Source organism: Procambarus clarkii, chromosome 53, assembly GCF_040958095.1.
Source record: "Procambarus clarkii isolate CNS0578487 chromosome 53, FALCON_Pclarkii_2.0, whole genome shotgun sequence".
Taxonomy (NCBI): Eukaryota; Metazoa; Arthropoda; class Malacostraca; order Decapoda; family Cambaridae; genus Procambarus; species Procambarus clarkii.
Window position 1 is genome coordinate 23,915,759 of NC_091202.1, and position 23,042 is coordinate 23,938,800.

Consider the following 23,042-nt stretch of genomic DNA (forward strand, 5'->3'; position numbering starts at 1 on the left):
GACAGACTGTAACATACAGCAGTTGACTGACTGATTATATCATAATCTTCAGGTTATGACAAACATTCTCTATATTGTTGTGTCATCTGAATATGACAAACTGGGATCCACGTATGTCAGGAGATAACAGAAAATAAAATGTAGATAACATGTTGTGATACAGAAAAAGACATACTGAGACATTCAGCAGATGAGAGACAATGAATCCACATTACACGTAAATACGTGACATACAGAAAAAGACAGACCGAGGCATACAAGATATATATGTCACACTGTGACCGAGGCATTTGTCACACTGTGACATAAAACAGATGACAGAGCGTAACATAGCTCAGATGAACATAGAGATGACACACTGACTTACAGGAGCGAATAAGCCGTGACATAAGTGACATAAAGGAGACAACATACAATGGCAGACTGTGATACACTGACGACGGCAGACTGTGACACACAGACGATGGCAGACTGTGATATACAGACGATGGCACGCTGTGACACACAGATGATGGAAGGCTGTGACATATAGACGATGGCAGACTGCGATATACAGACGATGACAGGCTGTGACACACAGACGATGGCAGGCTGCGACATATAGACAATGACAGACTGCGACACAAAGACGATCGCAGACTGTGACACACAGACGATGTCAGACCGTGATATACATAAGAACATAAGAACAAAGGTAACTGCAGAAGGCCTTTTGGCCCATACGAGGCAGCTCCTATTCTATAACCACCCAATCCCACTCATATACTTGTCCAACCCGTGCTTGAAACAATCGAGGGACCCCACCTCCACAATGTTACGCGGCAATTGGTTCCACAAATCAACAACCCTGTTACTGAACCAGTATTTACCCAAGTCTTTCCTAAATCTAAACTTATCCAATTTATATCCATTGTTTCGTGTTCTGTCCTGTGTTGATACTTTTAATACCCTATTAATATCCCCCCGGTTATGTCCATTCATCCACTTGTAAACCTCTATCATGTCACCCCTAACTCTTCGCCTTTCCAGTGAATGCAACTTAAGCTTTGTTAATCTTTCTTCATATGAAAGATTTCTAATTTGGGGAATTAACTTAGTCATCCTACGCTGGACACGTTCAAGTGAATTTATATCCATTCTATAATATGGCGACCAAAACTGAACTGCATAATCTAAATGGGGCCTAACTAGAGCAAGATATAGCTTGAGAACCACACCAGGTGTCTTGTTACTAACGCTGCGATTAATAAATCCAAGTGTCCGATTTGCCTTATTACGAACATTTATGCATTGATCCTTTTGTTTTAAATTCTTACTAATCATAACTCCCAGATCCCTTTCGCAATCCGACTTCGCAATCACAACACCATCTAGCTCGTATCTTGTAACTCTATCATCATTACCTAACCTCAGAACTTTACATTTATCAGCATTAAACTGCATCTGCCAATCCTTTGACCATTTCAAAACCCTATCTAGATCAACTTGAAGTGATAGTGAGTCCTCCTCCGAATTAATTTCCCTACCGATTTTCGTATCATCGGCAAATTTGCAAATGTTGCTACTCAAACCTGAATCTAAATCATTTATATATATTATAAACAACAGAGGTCCCAGGACAGAGCCTTGAGGCACTCCACTTACAACATTTTCCCACTCTGACTTGATTCCATTTATACTAACTCTCTGTTTCCTTTGGTATAGCCATGCCCTAATCCAGCTTAATATAGCACCCCCAATACAGACGATGTCAGACCGTGATATACAGACGATGGCAGACTGTGATATACAGGCGATGGCAGACTGTCATATACAGACGATGGCAGACTGTGATATACAGGCGATGGCAGAATGTGATATACAGACGATGGCAGACTGTGATACACAGACGATGGCAGACTGTGATACACTGACGACGGCAGACTGTGACACACAGACGATGGCAGACTGTGATATACACACGATGGCAGACTGTAACACACAGACGATGGCAGATTGTAACATACAGACGATGGCAGACTGATATACAGACGATGGTAGACTGTAACATACAGACGATGGCAGACTTTAACATACAGACGATAGCAGAATGTGACATAGAGACGATGGCAGACTGACACACAGACAATTGCAGATTGTGACACACAGACGATGGCAGACTGTGACAAGCAGACGATGGAAGACATTTATAAACAGACGATGGCAGACAGAAATACAGACGATGGGAAAGTGTGACATACAGATGATTGCAGAATGTGACATACAGACGATGGCAGACTTTGACATACAGACGATGGCAGAAAGTGACATACAGACGATGGCAGACTGTGACATACAAACGATGGCAGACTGTGATACAGACGATGGCAGAATGTGACATACAGACGATGGCAGACTGTGACATACACAGGATGGAAAACTGTGACATATTGACGATGGCAGAATGTGACTCACAGACGATGGCAGACTGTAACATACAAGCGATGGCAGACTGTGATACAGACGATGGCAGAATGTGACATACAGACGATGGCAGACTGTGATATACACAGGATGGAAAACTGTGACATATTGACGATGGCAGATTGTGACACACAGATGATGGAAGATAGTGACATACAGACGAGGACAAAATGTAACATACAGACGATGACAGACTGACACACAGAAGATGGCAGACTGACACACAGAAGATGGCAGAATGTGACATTCAGACGATGACAGACTGTGACATACAGACAATGGCAGGATGTGACATACAGACGATGGCAGACTGTGATATACAGACGATGGCAGACTGTGACCCACAGACGATGACAGACTAAAAAACACAGACGATGGAAGACTGTGACATACAGACGATGACAGAATGTGACACACAAACGATGGCAGACTGTGGCATACAGACAATGGTAGAATGTGACACAAAGACGATGGCAGACTGTGACACACAGACGATGGCAGACTGTGACACAGGCGATGGCAGACTGGGATATGCAGACGATGGCAGAACGTGACACACAGACGATAGCAGAATGTGACACACAGACAATGGCAGACTTTGACACAGACGATGGCAGACTGTGATATACAGACGATGGCAGACTGTAAATCACAGACGATGGCAGACTATAACATACAGACGATGTCAGATTGTGATATACAGACGATGGCAGACTGTGACACACATACGATGTCAGACTGTGATATACAGACGATGGCAGACTGTGATATACAGACGATGGCAGACTGTGATATACAGACGATGGCAGACTGTGATATACAGACGATGGCAGACTGTGATATACAGACGATGGCAGACTGTGATATACAGACGATGGCAGACTGTGATATACAGACGATGGCAGACTGTGATATACAGACGATGGCAGAATGTGATATACAGACGATGGCAGACTGTGATACACAGACGATGGCAGACTGTGATACACAGACGACGGCAGACTGTGACACACAGACGATGGCAGACTGTGATATACACACGATGGCAGACTGTAACACACAGACGATGGCAGACTGTAACATACAGACGATGGCAGACTGTGATATACAGACGATGGCAGACTTTAACATACAGACGATAGCAGAATGTGACATAGAGACGATGGCAGACTGACACACAGACAATTGCAGATTGTGACACACAGACGATGGCAGACTGACACACAGACAATTGCAGATTGTGACACACAGACGATGGAAGACTGTGACAAGCAGACGATGGAAGACATTAATAAACAGACGATGGAAGACATTAATAAACAGACGATGGCAGACAGAAATACAGACGATGGGAAAGTGTGACATACAGATGATTGCAGAATGTGACATACAGACGATGGCAGACTGTGACATACAAGCGATGGCAGACTGTGATACAGACGATGGCAGAATGTGACATACAGACGATGGCAGACTGTGACATACACAGGATGGAAAAGTGTGACATATTGACGATGGCAGATTGTGACTCACAGACGATGGCAGACTGTGACATACAAGCGATGGCAGACTGTGATACAGACGATGGCAGAATGTGACATACGGACGATGGCAGACTGTGACATACACAGGATGGAAAACTGTGACATATTGACGATGGCAGATTGTGACACACAGACGATGGCAGACAGTGACACACAGACGATGGCAGACAGTGACACACAGACGAGGACAAAATGTAACAAACAGACGATGACAGACTGACACACAGACGATGGTAGACTGACACACAGAAGATGGCAGAATGTGACATTCAGACGATGCAGACTGTGACATACAGACAATGGCAGAATGTGACATACAGACGATGGCAGACTGTGATATACAGACGATGGTAGAGTGTGATACAGACGATGGCAGACTAAAAAACACAGACGATGGCAGACTGTGACATACAAACGATGACAGAATGTGACACACAGATGATGGCAGACTGTGACATACAGACAATGGCAGACTGTGACACAGGCGATGGCAGACTGTGATATACAGACGATGGCAGAATGTGACACACAGACGATAGCAGAATGTGACACACAGACGATAGCAGACTAAAAACACAGACGATGGCAGACTGTGATATACAGACGATGGCAGAATGTGACACACAGACGATGGCAGACTGTGACATACAGACAATGGCAGACTTTGACACACAGACGATGGCAGACTGTGATATACAGACGATGGCAGACTATGATATACAGACGATGGCAGACTCTGACTCACAGACGATGACAGACTGTGACACACAGACGATGGCAGACTAAAAAAACACAGATGGCAGACTGTGACATACAGACGATGGCAGACTGTGACACACAGACGATGGCACACTCTGATATACAGACGATGGCAGACTGTGACATACAGACGATGGCAGAGTGTGACACACAGACAATAGCAGACTAAAAACAAAGACGATGGCAGACTGTGACATATAGACGATGGCAGACTGTGACATACAGACGATGGCAGACTGTGACATACAGACGATGGCAGACAGTAATAAACAGACGATCGCAGACAGAAATACAGACGATGGCATACTGTGACATACAGACGATAGCTGACTGTGACATATAGACGATGTCAGACTGTGACACACAGACGATGGCAGCCTGTGACATACAGATGATGGCAGACTGTGACATACAGACGATGGCAGACTGTGACACACAGACGATGGCAGACTGTGACATACAGATGATGGCATACTGTGACATACAGATGATGGCAGACTGTGACATACAGATGATGGCATACTGTGACATACAGACGATGGCAGACTGTGACATACAGATGAGGGCATACTGTGACATACAGACGATGGCAGACTGTGACATACAAACGATTGCCGACTGTGGCATACAGACGTTAGCAGAAAGTGACATACAGACGATGGCAGACTGTGACACAGACGATGGCAGACTGTGATATAAAGATGATGGCAGACTGTGACATACAGATGATGGCAGAATGTAATAAACAGACTATGACAGACTGTGACATTCAGACGATGGAAGACTGTGACATACAGACGATGACAAACAGTAACAAACAGACGATGGCAGACTGTAATTAACAAGCGATGGCAGACTGACACATACAGAGATGGCAGACTGTGACATACAGTGATGGCAGACTGTGACAGAGATGATGGCAGACTATGACACAGACGATGGCAGACTATGACACAGACGATGGCAGACTGTGACACACAGATGATGGCAGACTGTGACATGCAGACGATGGCAGACTATGACACAGACGATGGCAGACTATGACATATAGAAGATGGCAGACTGAGGCATACAGACAATGGTAAATTTACAAACGATGGCAGACTGTGACCCTAAAACGATGATAGAATGTGGGATAGACTATAGTAGACTGACATACAGACGATGGCATACTTTTAGCGACTAAGCCGTGACATAAAGGAGACAACATACAATTGCAGACTGTGACACACTGATGATGGCAGACTGTGACACACAGACGATGGCAGACTGTGACACAAAAACGATGGCAGAAAGTGACATAGAGATGATGGCAGACTTTGACATACAGACGATGGCAGACTGTGACACACAGACGATAGCAGACTGTGATATACAGACGATGGCAGACTGTGACACACAGACGATGGCAGACTGTGACACACAGACGATGGCAGACTGTGACACACAGACGATGGCAGACTGTGACATATAGATAATGGCAGAATGTAACATACAGACGATGGCAGAATGTAATATACAGACGATGGCAGAATGAGACATACAGACGATGGCAGACTGTGACACACAGACGATGGCAGAGTGTGATATACAGACGTTGAAAGACTTTGACACACAGACGATGGCAGACTGTGACATACAGACGATGGAAGACTAACACATACGATGGCAGAATGTGAAACACAGACGATGGCAGACTGTGACATACAGACGATGGCAGACTGTGCCACACAGACGATGGCAGACTGTGACATACAGACGATGGTAGACTAACACATACGATGGCAGAATGTGACACACATACGATGGCAGAATGTGAAACACAGACGACGGCAGAATGTGACACAAATACGATGGCAGAATGTGAAACACAGACGACGGCAGAATGTGCCACACAGACGATGGCAGAAAGTGACACACAGACGATGGCAGACTGTCACATACTGACGATGGTAGAATGTGACATACAGACGATGGCAGACTGAAACACACAGGCAATGGCAGACTGTGACATAAAGACATTGGCAGGCTATGGCACTCAAACGATGCAGACTGTGACATACAGACGATAGCAGACTCTGACATACAGACGATGCCAGACTGTCATACAGACGATGGCAAACTGTGACATACTAACAATGGCAGAATGTGACACACAGACGATGGCAGACTGTGAAACACAGATGATGACAGACTGTGGCACAATGATTACAGACTGTGGCACACATACGATGGCAGACTGTGACATACAGACGAAGGAAGACGTTAATAAACAGACGATAGCAGACAGAAAAAACAGACGATGGTTGACTGTGACATACAGCCGATGGCAGACTGTGACATACAGACGATAGCAGACTGTGATATACACACGATGGCAGACTGTGACACACAGACGATGGCAGACTGTGATACACAGACGATGGCAGAATGTGCCACACAGACGATGGCAGACTGTGACATATAGATGATGGCAGAATGTAACATACAGACGATGGCAGAATATAATATTCAGACGATGACAGACTGAGACATACAGACGATGGCAGACTGTGACACACAGACGATGGCAGAGTGTGACATACAGACGTTGGCAGACTGTGACACACAGACGATGGCAGACTGTGACATACAGACGAGGGTAGACTAACACATACGATGGCAGAATGTGTAACACAGACGATGGCAGACTGTGACATACAGACGATGGCAGACTGTGCAACACAGACGATGGCAGACTGTGACATAATGACGATGATAGACTAATACATACGATGGCAGAATGTGACACACTTACGTTCGCAGAATGTGACACACATACGATGGCAGAATGTGAAACACAGACGATGGCAGACTGTGACATACAGACGACGGCAGAATGTGACATACAGACGATGGTAGAATGTGACATACAGACGATGGCAGACCGAGACGCACAGGCAATGGCAGAATTTGACATACAGACGATGGCGAATGTAACAGACGATGGTAAACTGTGACATAAAGACATTGGCAGACTATGGCACTCAAACGAGGCAGACTGTGACACACAGACGATAGCAGACTGTTATATACAGACGATGGCAGACTGTGACACACAGACGATGGCAGACTGTGGCATACAGACGATGCCAAACTGTCATACAGACGATGGCAAACTGTGACATACTGACAATGACAGAATGTGACACACAGACGATGGCACACTGTGAAACACAGATGATGACAGACTGTGGCACAATGATGGCAGACTGTGGCACACATACGATGGCAGACTATGACATACAGACGATGGCAGACTTTGACACACAGATGATGGCATACTGTTACATAAAGACGATGGCAGACTATGGCATTCAAACGATGACAGACTGTGACATACAGACGATGGCAGACTGTGACATACAGACGATGGCAGAATTTGACATACAGACGATGGCAGAATTTGACATACAGACGATGGCAGAATTTGACATACAGACGATGGCAGAATTTGACATACAGACGATGGCAGAATGTGACAGACGATGGTAAACTGTGACATACAGACGATGGCAAACTGTGACATATTGAATATTGCAGACTGTGACATACAGACGATGGCAGACTGTGAAACACAGACGATGGAAGACTGTGACACACATACGATGACAGACTGTGACATACAGACGATAGCAGACTGTGATACACAGACGATGGCAGACTTTGACATAAAGACGATGGCAGACTACGGCATTCAAACGATGTCAGACTGTGACATACAGACGATGGCAGACTGTGACATACAATGGCAGACTGTAATCAACAGACGATGGAAGACTGACATACAGACGATGGCAGACTGTAATAAACACACTATGGCAGATTGTGCCAAACAGAGGATGGCAGATTGTGATATATAGACGATGGTAGACTGTGAAATACAGACGATGGCAGACTATGACACAAATACGATGGCAGACTTTGACATACACACGATGGAAGACAGTAATAAACAGGCGATGGCAGACAGAAACAGACGATGGCAGACTATGACATATTGACCATGGCAGATTGTGAAATATAGACGATGGCAGACTGTGAAACACAGATGATGGCAGACAGTGGCACAATGATGGCAGACTGTGGCACACATACGATGGCAGACTGTGACATACAGACGATGGAAGATTTTAATAAACAGACGACGGCAGACAGAAAAACAGACGATGGCTGACTATGACATACAGACGAAATAGGACATTAATAAAAAGACGATGGCAGACAGAAATACAGACAATGGCAGACTGTGACATACAGACGATAGCAGACTGTGACACACAGATGATGGCATACTGTGACATAAAGACGATGGCAGACTATGGCTTTCAAACGATGGCAGACTGTGACATACAGACGATGGCAGACTGAGACATACAGACGATGGCAGAATTTGACATACAGACGATGGTAGACTGTGACATACTGACGACGGCAAACTGTGACATATTGACTATTGCAGACAGTGACATACAGATGATGGCAGACTGTGACACACATGCGATGACTGACTGTGACATACAGACGATGGCAGACTATGGCATTCAAACGATGGCAGACTGAGACATACAGACGATTCCAGACTGAAACATACAGACGATGGCAGACAGTGGCATTTAAACGATGGCAGACTAGGCAAACAGACGATGGCAGACTGTGACATACAATGGCAGACTGTAATCAACAGACGATGGAAGACTGACATACAGACGATGGCAGACCGTAATAAACACACTATGGCAGTTTGTGCCAAACAGAGGATGGCATATTGTGATATATTGACAATGGCAGATTGTGAAATACAGACGATGGCAGATTGACATATTGAGAATGGCAGAATGTGAAATACAGACGATGGCAGACTGTGACACACATACGATGGCAGACTGTGACATTCAGACGATGAAAGCCAGTAATAAATAGACGATGGCAGACAGAAACAGACGATGGCATACTTTGACATACAGAAGATGGCAGACTGTGACATACAGAAGACGGCAGACTGTGACATACAGACGATGGTAAAATGTGACACACAGCCGATGGTAGAATGTGACATACAGACGATGGCAGACTGACATACAGACGATGGCAGACTGTGACACACAGACTATGGCAGACTGTGACATACAGACGATGGCAGAATTTGACATACAGTCGATTGCAGAATGTGACATACAGACGATAACAGAATTTGACATAAAGACGATTGCAGAATGTGATATACAGACGATGGCAGAATTTGACATACAGACGATGGCAGAATGTGGCATGCAGACGATGGAAGACTGTGACACATACGATGGCAGACTGTGACATACAGACAATGGAAGACTTTAATTAACAGCCGATGGCAGACTGTGAAATACAGATGATGGCAGAATTGGACATACAGACGATGGCAGACTGTGACATACACATGACGGCAGACTGAGACATACAATGGCAGACTGTAATCAACAGACGATGGAAGACAGACATACAGACGATTGCAGACTGTAATAAACAGACTATGGCAGGCTGTGACACACAGACGATGGCAGACTGTGCCAAACAGAGGTTGGAAGCTTGTGACATATAGACGATGGCAGATTGTGGCATACTGACGATGGCAGACTGTGACATACAGACGCTGGCAGACTGTGACATACAGGCGATGGCAGACTGTGACACACAGATGATAACAGACTGTCATGTACAGACGGTGGAAGACTGTGACTCACAGACGATGGCAGACTGTGACACCCAGAAGATGTCAGACTGTTACATATAGATGATGGCAGACTGTGACATACAGACGATTGCAGACAGTGACATACAGACGATGGCAGACTGTGATATACAGACGATGGCAGACTGTGACACCCAGACGATGGCAGACGGTGACATATAGATGATGGCAGACGGTGACATACAGACGATAGCAGACTGTGACACACAGACGATGGCACACTGTGACACAGACGATGGCAGAGTGTGATATACAGACGATAGCAGACTGTGACACACAGACGATGGCAGACAGTGATACACAGATGATGGCAGAATGTACCATACAGACGATGGCAGAATGTAACATACAGACGATGGCAGACTGTGACACACAGACGATGGCAGAATGTGACATACAGACGTTGGATGAATGTGACACACAGACGATGGTAGATTGTGACATACAGACGATGGCAGACTGTAACATACAGACGATGGCACACTGTGACATACAGGCAATGGCAGAATGTGACATACAGACAATTATAGAATGTGACATAGATGATGGCAGACTGTGACAAAGACGTTGGCAGACTGTGACATACTGACAATGGCAGAATGTGACACACAGACGATGGCAGACTGTGAAACACAGATGATGGCAGACTGTTGCACACATACGATGGCAGAATGTGACATACAGACGATGGAAGACTTAAATAAACAGACGATGGCAGAATTTGACATTCAGACGATGGCAGAATTTGACATTCAGACGATGGCAGAATATGAGATACAGACGATGGCAGAATGTAACATACAGACGATGGCAGACTGTGACACACAGACGATGGCAGAATGTGACATACAGACGTTGGATGAATGTGACACACAGACGATGGTAGATTGTGACATACAGACGATGGCAGACTGTAACATACAGACGATGGCAAACTGACACACATACGATGGCAGATTGTGAAACACAGACGATGGCAGACTGTAACATACAGACGATGGCAAACTGACACACATACGATGGCAGATTGTGAAACACAGACGATGGCAGACTTTGACATATAAACGATGGCAGAATGAGCCACACAGACGATGGCAGACTGTGACATACAGACGATGGCAGACTGACATACAGACGATGGCAGAATATGCCACACAGACGATGTCAGACTGTGACATACAGACGATGGCAGAATGTGCAACACATACGATGGCAGAATGTGCAACACATACGATGGCAGAATGTGCCACACAGACGATGGCAGAATGTAACATACCGACGATGGCAGAATGTGACACACAAACGATGGCACACTGTGACATACAGGCGATGGCAGAATGTGACATACAGACAATTATAGAATGTGACATAGATGATGGCAGACTGTGACATAAAGACGTTGGCAGACTGTGACATACTGACAATGGCAGAATGTGACACACAGACGATGGCTGACTGTGAAACACAGATGATGGCAGACTGTTGCACACATACGATGGCAGAATGTGACATACAGACGATGGAAGACTTAAATAAACAGACGATGGCAGAATTTGACATTCAGACGATGGCAGAATTTGACATTCAGACGATGGCAGAATATGAAATACAGACGATGGCAGAATGTAACATACAGACGATGGCAGACTGTGACACACTGACGATGGCAGAATGTGACATACAGACGTTGGATGAATGTGACACACAGACGATGGTAGATTGTGACATACAGACGATGGCAGACTGTAACATACAGACGATGGCAAACTGACACACATACGATGGCAGATTGTGACATACAGACGATGGCAGACTGTAACATACAGACGATGGCAAACTGACACACATACGATGGCAGATTGTGAAACACAGACGATGGCAGACTGTAACATACAGACGATGGCAAACTGACACACATACGATGGCAGATTGTGAAACACAGACGATGGCAGACTTTGACATATAAACGATGGCAGAATGAGCCACACAGACGATGGCAGACTGTGACATACAGACGATGGCAGACTGACATACAGACGATGGCAGAATATGCCACACAGACGATGTCAAACTGTGACATACAGACGATGGCAGAATGTGCAACACATACGATGGCAGAATGTGCAACACATACGATGGCAGAATGTGCCACACAGACGATGGCAGAATGTAACATACCGACGATGGCAGAATGTGACACACAAACGATGGCACACTGTGACATACAGGCGATGGCAGAATGTGACATACAGACAATTATAGAATGTGACATAGATGATGGCAGACTGTGACATAAAGACGTTGGCAGACTGTGACATACTGACAATGGCCGAATGTGACACACAGACGATGGCAGACTGTGAAACACAGATGATGGCAGACTGTTGCACACATACGATGGCAGAATGTGACATACAGACGATGGAAGACTTAAATAAACAGACGATGGCAGAATTTGACATTCAGACGATGGCAGAATTTGACATTCAGACGATGGCAGAATATGAGATACAGACGATGGCAGAATGTAACATACAGACGATGGCAGACTGTGACACACAGACGATGGCAGAATGTGACATACAGACGTTGGATGAATGTGACACACAGACGATGGTAGATTGTGACATACAGACGATGGCAGACTGTAACATACAGACGATGGCAAACTGACACACATACGATGGCAGATTGTGAAACACAGACGATGGCAGACTGTAACATACAGACGATGGCAAACTGACACACATACGATGGCAGATTGTGAAACACAGACGATGGCAGACTTTGACATACAAACGATGGCAGAATGAGCCACACAGACGATGGCAGACTGTGACATACAGACGATGGCAGACTGACATACAGACGATGGCAGAATATGCCACACAGACGATGTCAGACTGTGACATACAGACGATGGCAGAATGTGCAACACATACGATGGCAGAATGTGCAACACATACGATGGCAGAATGTGCCACACAGACGATGGCAGAATGTGACATACAGGCGATGGCAGAATGTGACATACAGACAATTATAGAATGTGACATAGATGATGGCAGACTGTGACATAAAGACGTTGGCAGACTGTGACATACTGACCATGGCAGAATGTGACACACAGACGATGGCAGACTGTGAAACACAGATGATGGCAGACTGTTGCACACATACGATGGCAGAATGTGACATACAGACGATGGAAGACTTAAATAAACAGACGATGGCAGAATTTGACATTCAGACGATGGCAGAATTTGACATTCAGACGATGGCAGAATATGAAATACAGACGATGGCAGACTGTGACATGCAGACGATGGCAGACTGTGACATACAGACGATGTAAGACAGTAATAAAAAGACGATGGCAGACAGAAATACAGACGATGGTAGACTGTGACATACAGACGATGGCAAACTGTGACACATTGACAATGGCAGACTGTGACATACAGACGATGGCAGACTGTGAAACACAGACGATGGCAGACTGTGACACACATACGATGACAAACTGTTACATAAAGATGATGGCAAACTGTGACAGACGATAGCAGACTGTGATACACAGACGATTTCAGACTGTGACATAAAAACGATGGCAGACTATGGCATTCAAACGATGGCAGACTGTGACATACAGACGATTGCAGACTGTGGCATTTAAACGATGGCAGACTGTGGCTACAGGCGACGGCAGACTATGACATACAGACAATGGCAGACTGTGACATACAATGGCAGACTGTAACCAACAGACGATGGATGACTGACATACAGACGATGGCAGACTGTAATAAACACACTATGGCAGACTGTGCCAAACAGAGGATGGCAGATTGTGATATATAGACGATGGCAGACTGTGACATACAGATGATGGCAGGCTATTTCACAAATACGATGGCAGACTGTGACATACAGACGATGGAAGACAGTAATAAACAGACGATGGCAGACAAAAACAGACGATGGCATACTGTGACATACAGACGATGGCAGACTGTGGCATACAGACGATGGCAAAATGTGACATATTGACAATAGCAGAATGTGACATACAGACGATTACAGACTGTGACATACAGACGATGGCAGAATTTGACATACAGACGATGGCAGAATGTGATATACAGACGATGGAAGACTGTGACATACATACGATGGCAAACTGTGACATATTGACAATAGCAGAATGTGACACACAGACGATGGCAGACTGTGACACATACGATGGCAGACTGTGTCATACAGACGATAGAAGACTTTAATAAACAGACTATGACAGACAGAAATATAGACGATGGCAGACAGTGCAATGCAGATGATGGCAGAATTGGACATACTGACGATGGCAGAATATGACATACAGACGATGGCAAACTGTGACATATTGACAATGGCAGATTGTGACACACAGACGATGGCACACTGAAACACAGACGATGGCAGATTGTGATACACGCAGGCAGACTGTGACATACAGATGATAGAAGAAGTAATGAACAGACGATGGCAGACAGAAATACAGACGATGGCAGACAGAAATAGAGACGATGGCAGACAGAAATACAGACGATGGCAGACTGTGACATACAATGGCAGACTGTAATCAACAGACGATGGAAGACAGACATACAGACGATTGCAGACTATAATAAACAGACTACGGCAGGCTGTGACACACAGCCGATGGCAGACTGTGCCAAACAGAGGTTGGCAGCATGTGACATATAGACGATGGCAGATTGTGACATACAGACGATGGCAGACTGTGACATACAGACGGTGGCAGACTGTGCCATATAGACGATAGTAGACTGTAATAAACACACGATTTCAGACTGTGACATACTGACGATGGCAGACTATAACATACAGACGATGGCAGATCGAAATAAACAGAAGATGGCAGTCTCTGACATACAAACAATGGCAGACTGTTATACACAGACGATGGCAGACTGTAATAAACAGACGAAGGCAGACTGTAATAAACAGAAGACGGCAGACTGTGACATTCAGACGACGGCAGACTGTCACATACAGACAATAGCAGACTTACAGACGATCGCAGACTGTGACCCACAATAGATGGCAGAATGTGACATAGACTATTGCAGACTGACATGCAGATGAAGGCAGACTTTGAGTGACTAAGCCATGACATTAAGGAGACAACATACAATGGCAGACTGTGAAAAACAGATGATAGCAGACTGTGACATACAGACAACGGCAGACTGTGACATACAGACGAGGGCAGAATGTGACACACAGACGATGACAGACTGTGACATACAGACAATGGCAGAATGTGACATACAGACGATGGCAGAATGTGACATACAGACGATGGCAGAATGTGACACACAGATGATAGCAGACTGTGACATACAGACGATGGCAGACTGTGACACACAGACGATGGCAGACTGTGACACACAGACGATGGCAGAATTTGACATACAGACGATGGCAGAATGTGACATACAGACGATGGCAAACTGTGACATATTGATAATGGCAGATTGTGACACACAGACGATGGCAGACTCTGAAACACAGAAGATGGCAGACTGTGAAACACAGAAGATGGCAGACTGTGAAACACAGAAGATGGCAAACTGTGACACACATACGATGGCAACTGACATACCGACGATGGAAGACAGTAATAAACAGACGATGGCAGACAGAAATAAAGACGATGGCAGACTTGACATATAGACGATGACAAACAGTAATAAACAGACGATGGCAGACTGTAATAAACTGACATTGGCAGACTGTGGCATACAGACGATGGCAGACTGTAATAAACAGACGTTGCCAGATTGTGACATACAGACGATGGTAGACTGTAATAAACAGGCTATGGCAGACTGTGTTATACAGACGATGGCAGACTGTAATAAACAGGCGATGGCAGACTGAGACATAGAAACAATGGTAGACTGTGACATACAGAGATGGCAGACTGACATACAGACTGTAATAAACGGACGATGGCAGATTGACACACAGACGATGGCAGATTATGACACACAGACATTGCCAAACTGTGACATACAGACGATGGAAGACAGTAATAAACAGGTGATGACGGACTGTGACATACAGACGATGGCAGACTATATATCACAGACGATGGCACACTGTGACATACAGACGATCGCAGACTGTAATAATCAGACGATGGCAGACCGTAACATACACACGATGGCAGACTGTGACACATAGACGATGGCAGACTGTGACATACAGACGTTGGCACAATATTGCTTTCTAACGATGGCAGAATGTGACATACAGACGATGGCAGAATGTGACATACAGACGGTGGCAGAATTTGACATACAGACGATGGCAGAATGTGACATACAGACGATGGCAGAATGTGACACACAGACGATGGCAGACTGTGAAACACAGACGATGGCAAAATGTGACACATACGATGGCAAACTGTGACATACAGACGAGGGAAAACTTTAATAAACAGACGATGGCAGACAGATATACAGACGATGTCAGACTGTGACACACAGACGATGGCAGAATTTGACATACAGACGATGGCAGACTGTGACATACAGACGATGGCAGACTGTGACATACAGACGATGGCAGAATTTGACATACAGACGATGTCAGACTGTAATAAACAAACGATAGCAAGCTGTAACATACAGACGATGGCAGACTGTAATAATCAGACGATGGCAGACTGTTCATACAGATGATGGCAGACTGTGACATACAGACGTTGTCAGATTGTGACATACAATGGCAGACTGTGAAATACAGATGATGGCAGACTGTGACATACAGACGATGGCACACTGACACACACTCGTTGACAGACTATGACATACAGACGATGGCAGACTTGACATACAGACAATGACAAACAGTAATAAACAGGCGATGACAGACTGTGACATACAGACTATAGCAGACTGACATACACACGACGACAGACTGTGTCATACGGGCGATGACAGACTGTGACATACAGACTATAGCAGACTGACATACACACGACGGCAGACTGTGTCATACGGGCGATGGCAGACTACGACATGTAGACGTTGGCAACCTATGACATACAGACGATGGCAGACTGTGACATACAATAGCAGACAATAATCAACAGACGATGGCAGACTGACATACAATAGCAGACTGCAATCAACAGACGATGGCAGACTGACATAGTGACGATGGCAGACTGTAATTAACAGATAATGGTCAGACTATGACATGCAAACGATGCATGGCTACCTATGACATACAGACGATGGCAAACTGTGACATACAATATCAGACTGTAATCAACAGACGATGGAAGACTGTAATAAATAGACGATGGAAGACAGTAATAAACAGAAGGTGGCAGACTGTGACATACAGACGATGGCAGACTCTGACATACAGACGATGGCAGATTGTGACATAAGATGATGGCAGATTGCGACATCCAGACGATAGCAGACTGTGACATACAAATGATGGCAGACTGTAAAAAACATACGATGACCGATTATGACATATAGACGATGGCAGAGTGTGACATAGACAAGGGCAGACTGTAATGAACAAACTATGACAGAGTGACATACAGACGATGACAGACTGTAATAAACAGACGATGGAAGACTGTGACATACAAACGATGGCAGACTGTGACATACAGATGATGGCAGACTGAAACAGACGGTGGCAGACTGTAATAGAGACAAGATGGCAGATTGTGACATACAGACAATGCAAAACAGAAATAAACAGGCGATTACGGACTGTGACACACAGACGATGGCAGACTATGAAACACAGATGATGGCAGACAGTAAAACACAGGCGATGACAGACAGAAATAAAAAGACGATGGCAAACTGTGTCATTCAAACTATGGCAAACTGTGTCATTCAAACTATGGCAGACTGACATGCAGACGATGGCAGACTATGACATACAGACGATGGCAGACTATGACATACAGACGATGGCAGACTATGACATACAGACCATGGCAGACTGAGACATATAGACGATGCCAGACTGTGACATTCAAACGATGGCAGACTGTGACATACAAACGATGGCAGACTGTGGCACACAGACTACAGCAGACTGATATACAGACGATGGCAGACTGTAATAAGCAGACAATGGCAGACTGTGACATACAGACGATGGCAAACTATGGCATACAGACGATGGCAGACTGTGACTTACAAGGCAGACTGTGACATACAGACGGTGGTAAACTATGGCATACAGACGATGGCAGACTGTGAATTACAGACGATGGCAGACTGTAATAAAAAGACGATGGTAGACCTTGACATACAGACGATGGTACGCTATGACATACAGACGGTGGCAGACTATGACATACAGACGATGGCAGACTGTGACATACAGACGATGGCAGACGATGGCCGACTGTAATAAGCAGACGATGGCAGACTGTGACATACAACGATGGCAGACTGTAATAAACAGACAATAGCAGACTGATCATACAAACGATAGCTTTCTATGACATACAAACGATGGCAGATTGTGACATACAGACGATGGCAGACTGTGACATACAGACGATGGCAGACTGTGACATACAGACGATGGCAGACTATGACATACAGACGATAGCAGACTGTGACATACAGACGATGGCAGACTGTGACATACAGACGATGGCAGACTGTGACATACAGACGATGGCAGACTGTGACATACAGACGATGGCAGACTGTGACATACAGACGATGGCAGACTATGACATACAGACGATGGCAGACTGTGACATACAGACGATGGCAGACTGTGACATACAGACGATGGCAGACTATGACATACAGACGATAGCAGACTGTGACATACAGACGATGGCAGACTGTGACATACAGACGATGGCAGACTGTGACATACAGACGATGGCAGACTGTGACATACAGACGATGGCAGACTATGACATACAGACGATAGCAGACTGTGACATACAGACGATGGCAGACTGTGACATACAGACGATGGCAGACTGTGACATACAGACGATGGCAGACTGTGACATACAGACGATGGCAGACTGTGACATACAGACGATGGCAGACTATGACATACAGACGATAGCAGACTGTGACATACAGACGATGGCAGACTGTGACATACAGACGATGGCAGACTGTGACATACAGACGATGGCAGACTGTGACATACAGACGATGGCAGACTGTGACATACAGACGATGGCAGACTATGACATACAGACGATGGCAGACTGTGACATACAGACGATGGCAGACGATGGCCGACTGTAATAAGCAGACGATGGCAGACTGTGACATACAACGATGGCAGACTGTAATAAACAGACAATAGCAGACTGATCATACAAACGATAGCTTTCTATGACATACAAACGATGGCAGATTGTGACATACAGACGATGGCAGACTGTGACATACAGACGATGGCAGACTGTGACATACAGACGATGGCAGACTATGACATACAGACGATAGCAGACTGTGACATACAGACGATGGCAGACTGTGACATACAGACGATGGCAGACTGTGACATACAGACGATGGCAGACTGTGACATACAGACGATGGCAGACTGTGACATACAGACGATGGCAGACTATGACATACAGACGATGGCAGACTGTGACATACAGACGATGGCAGACTGTGACATACAGACGATGGCAGACTATGACATACAGACGATAGCAGACTGTGACATACAGACGATGGCAGACTGTGACATACAGACGATGGCAGACTGTGACATACAGACGATGGCAGACTGTGACATACAGACGATGGCAGACTATGACATACAGACGATGGCAGACTGTGACATACAGACGATGGCAGACTGTGACATACAGACGATGGCAGACTGTGACATACAGACGATGGCAGACTGTGACATACAGACGATGGCAGACTGTGACATACAGACGATGGCAGACTATGACATACAGACGATAGCAGACTGTGACATACAGACGATGGCAGACTGTGACATACAGACGATGGCAGACTGTGACATACAGACGATGGCAGACTATGACATACAGACGATAGCAGACTGTGACATTCAGACGATGGCAGACTGGGACAAACAGACGATGGCAGACTGTGACATAAAGACGATGGCAGACTGTGACATACAGACGATTGCCGATTGTAATAAACAGACGATGGCAGACTGTGACCTACAAACGATGGCAGACTGTGACCTTCAGACGATGGCAGACTGTAATAAAAAGACGATGGCAGACTGTGACAAACAGATGATGGCAGACTGTGACATACAAACGATGGCAGACTGTAATAAACAGATGATGGCAGACTGTGACATACAGACGATGGCAGACTGTATAAAACAGACGATTGCAGACTATAACATACAGACGATGGCAGACTGTGACATACAGACGATGGCTGACTGTGACATACAGGCGATGGCAGACTGTGACAAACAGACGATGACAGACTGTGACATACAGACGATGACAGACTGTGACATACAGACGATGACAGACTGTAATAAACAGACGAAGGCAGACTGTGCCATACATGAGATAACAGACTGTGACATACAGACGATAACAGACTGTGACATAAATGAGATAACAGACTGTGACATAAATGAGATAACAGACTGTGACATAAATGAGATAACAGACTGTGACATACAAGATATAACAGACTGTGACATACATGAGATAACAGACTGTGACATACACGAGATAACAGACTGTGACATAAATGAGATAACAGACTGTGACATAAATGAGATAACAAACTGTGACATACAAGAGATAACAGACTGTGACATACAAGATATAACAGACTGTGACATACAGGGGATAACAGACTGTGACATACAGGGGATAACAGACTGTGACATACAGGGGATAACAGACTGTGACATACAGGGGATAACAGACTGTGACATGAGGTAACAGACTGTGACATACAAGAGATAACAGACTGTGACATACAAGATATAACAGACTGTGACATACAGGGGATAACAGACTGTGACATACAGGGGATAACAGACTGTGACATACAGGGGATAACAGACTGTGACATACAGGGGATAACAGACTGTGACATGAGGTAACAGACTGTGACATACAAGAGATAACAGATTGTGACATACAAGTGATAACAGACTGTGACATACAGGAGATGCCAGACTATAATATACAGATGACAGATTGTGACATTCTAGAGATGACAGATTGTGACATTCTAGAGATGACAGAATATGACATTCTAGAGATGACAGATTATGACATTCTAGAGATGACAGATTGTGACATTCTAGAGATGACAGATTATGACATTTTAGAGATGACAGATTATGACATTTTAGAGATGACAGATTATGACATTCTAGAGATGACAGATTAGGACATTCTAGAGATGACAGATTGTGACATTCTAGAGATGACAGATTGTGACATTCTAGAGATGACAGATTATGACATTTTAGAGATGACAGATTATGACATTTTAGAGATGACAGATTATGACATTCTAGAGATGACAGATTAGGACATTCTAGAGATGACAGATTGTTACATTCTAGAGATGACAGATTAGGACATTCTAGAGATGACAGATTGTTACATTCTAGAGATGACAGATTATGACATTTCAGAGATGACAGATTATGGCATTCCAGAGATGACAGACTGTCAAATATAGGCGAAGACAAACTGTCAAGTTCTATCGTCAACTGTATGTCACAAAGCCGATAACACTGTAACGAACAAAAAAAGATATACCATGACAGGCAGGAGATGACATTATGACATGCTAGAGATGACAGGTTGTGACAGCGATACAGCATACAGCGATGACAGACTGTGATATATAACAAAATGACAGTGTGACAGTCTATGACAATGACAAAGGCGATAACCGACTGTAACATTCAGGGATGACACACTATGGATGACATACAGTCAATGACAAACTGTTATACAGACCGTGTCATACAGGGGATGGAAGACTGTGTCATGCATAAGGTGACAGACTGTGACATACAAGAAATGACAGTCTGTAACATACAGTTCATATCGCACTATAACTGATCATGATGGACTGAAACAGTTTCAACAACTGTCAAGTAAATGATAACAAACTGTACGGAACAGTCAATTTCAGTGCGTGACGTAACACACAAGCGGATGTGACGAGCCAAGAATGTAACGACTGTGACAGGCTGTAGAAAGCCTCGTATAATCGACTGTAACGATTGGATTCAATAGTTCCATTCATCTAAGCTGTAACAAAGAGGTAATATGCAATGTGTAATATAATGAACTGTGACAGTGTAACAGTTCGTAACTGATTGTAACAAATAATAAAATGTAACAGGCATTGGCAGTCTAGAGACTTATTAGAAGCTGTGGTAAGCCCATTACACCACTCTGTGACACAGATAATGATAGA

General features: G+C 44.7%; 7 protein-coding genes and 1 pseudogene across 7 annotated transcripts in view; 7 read left to right on the forward strand and 1 right to left on the reverse strand.

Moving 5' to 3' along the window:
• The window catches only part of LOC123767187 (serine-rich adhesin for platelets), a 188,725-nt gene extending 186,702 nt beyond the window's left edge, over positions 1 to 2,023 (forward strand). The window contains exon 8 of the mRNA XM_069304940.1: positions 1,705 to 2,023. Coding sequence (XP_069161041.1) covers positions 1,705 to 2,023 — 319 coding nt within the window. The remainder of the gene's footprint in view (positions 1 to 1,704) is intronic.
• Positions 2,024 to 3,811: 1,788 nt separating this feature from the next.
• On the forward strand, positions 3,812 to 4,793 carry LOC138352447 (glucose-dependent insulinotropic receptor-like). The gene is made up of 3 exons (XM_069304941.1): positions 3,812 to 3,915; positions 3,999 to 4,177; positions 4,564 to 4,793. The coding sequence occupies exons 1-3, from the start codon at positions 3,812 to 3,814 to the stop codon at positions 4,791 to 4,793; spliced, it is 513 nt and encodes a 170-aa protein (XP_069161042.1).
• A 674-nt stretch (positions 4,794 to 5,467) lies between these two features.
• On the forward strand, positions 5,468 to 6,240 carry LOC138352448 (glucose-dependent insulinotropic receptor pseudogene; annotated as a pseudogene).
• Positions 6,241 to 6,419: 179 nt separating this feature from the next.
• On the reverse strand, positions 6,420 to 7,513 carry LOC138352449 (uncharacterized). Its single transcript, XM_069304942.1, has 3 exons — positions 7,088 to 7,513; positions 6,854 to 6,960; positions 6,420 to 6,747 (listed from the first exon to the last, which is right to left on the reverse strand). The coding sequence occupies exons 1-3, from the start codon at positions 7,511 to 7,513 to the stop codon at positions 6,420 to 6,422; spliced, it is 861 nt and encodes a 286-aa protein (XP_069161043.1).
• Positions 7,514 to 11,127: 3,614 nt separating this feature from the next.
• LOC138352450 (uncharacterized) lies at positions 11,128 to 11,925 on the forward strand. Its single transcript, XM_069304943.1, has 2 exons — positions 11,128 to 11,449; positions 11,531 to 11,925. Exons 1-2 carry the CDS (start codon positions 11,128 to 11,130, stop codon positions 11,923 to 11,925), a joined length of 717 nt encoding a protein of 238 aa, XP_069161044.1.
• Positions 11,926 to 11,959: 34 nt separating this feature from the next.
• On the forward strand, positions 11,960 to 12,827 carry LOC138352451 (uncharacterized). Its single transcript, XM_069304944.1, has 2 exons — positions 11,960 to 12,281; positions 12,433 to 12,827. Exons 1-2 carry the CDS (start codon positions 11,960 to 11,962, stop codon positions 12,825 to 12,827), a joined length of 717 nt encoding a protein of 238 aa, XP_069161045.1.
• Positions 12,828 to 12,861: 34 nt separating this feature from the next.
• On the forward strand, positions 12,862 to 13,611 carry LOC138352452 (uncharacterized). The gene is made up of 2 exons (XM_069304945.1): positions 12,862 to 13,183; positions 13,265 to 13,611. The coding sequence occupies exons 1-2, from the start codon at positions 12,862 to 12,864 to the stop codon at positions 13,609 to 13,611; spliced, it is 669 nt and encodes a 222-aa protein (XP_069161046.1).
• Positions 13,612 to 20,482: 6,871 nt separating this feature from the next.
• Positions 20,483 to 21,538, forward strand: LOC138352453 (serine-aspartate repeat-containing protein I-like). Its single transcript, XM_069304946.1, has one exon. It carries the CDS (start codon positions 20,483 to 20,485, stop codon positions 21,536 to 21,538), a length of 1,056 nt encoding a protein of 351 aa, XP_069161047.1.
• Positions 21,539 to 23,042: the final 1,504 nt, after the last annotated feature.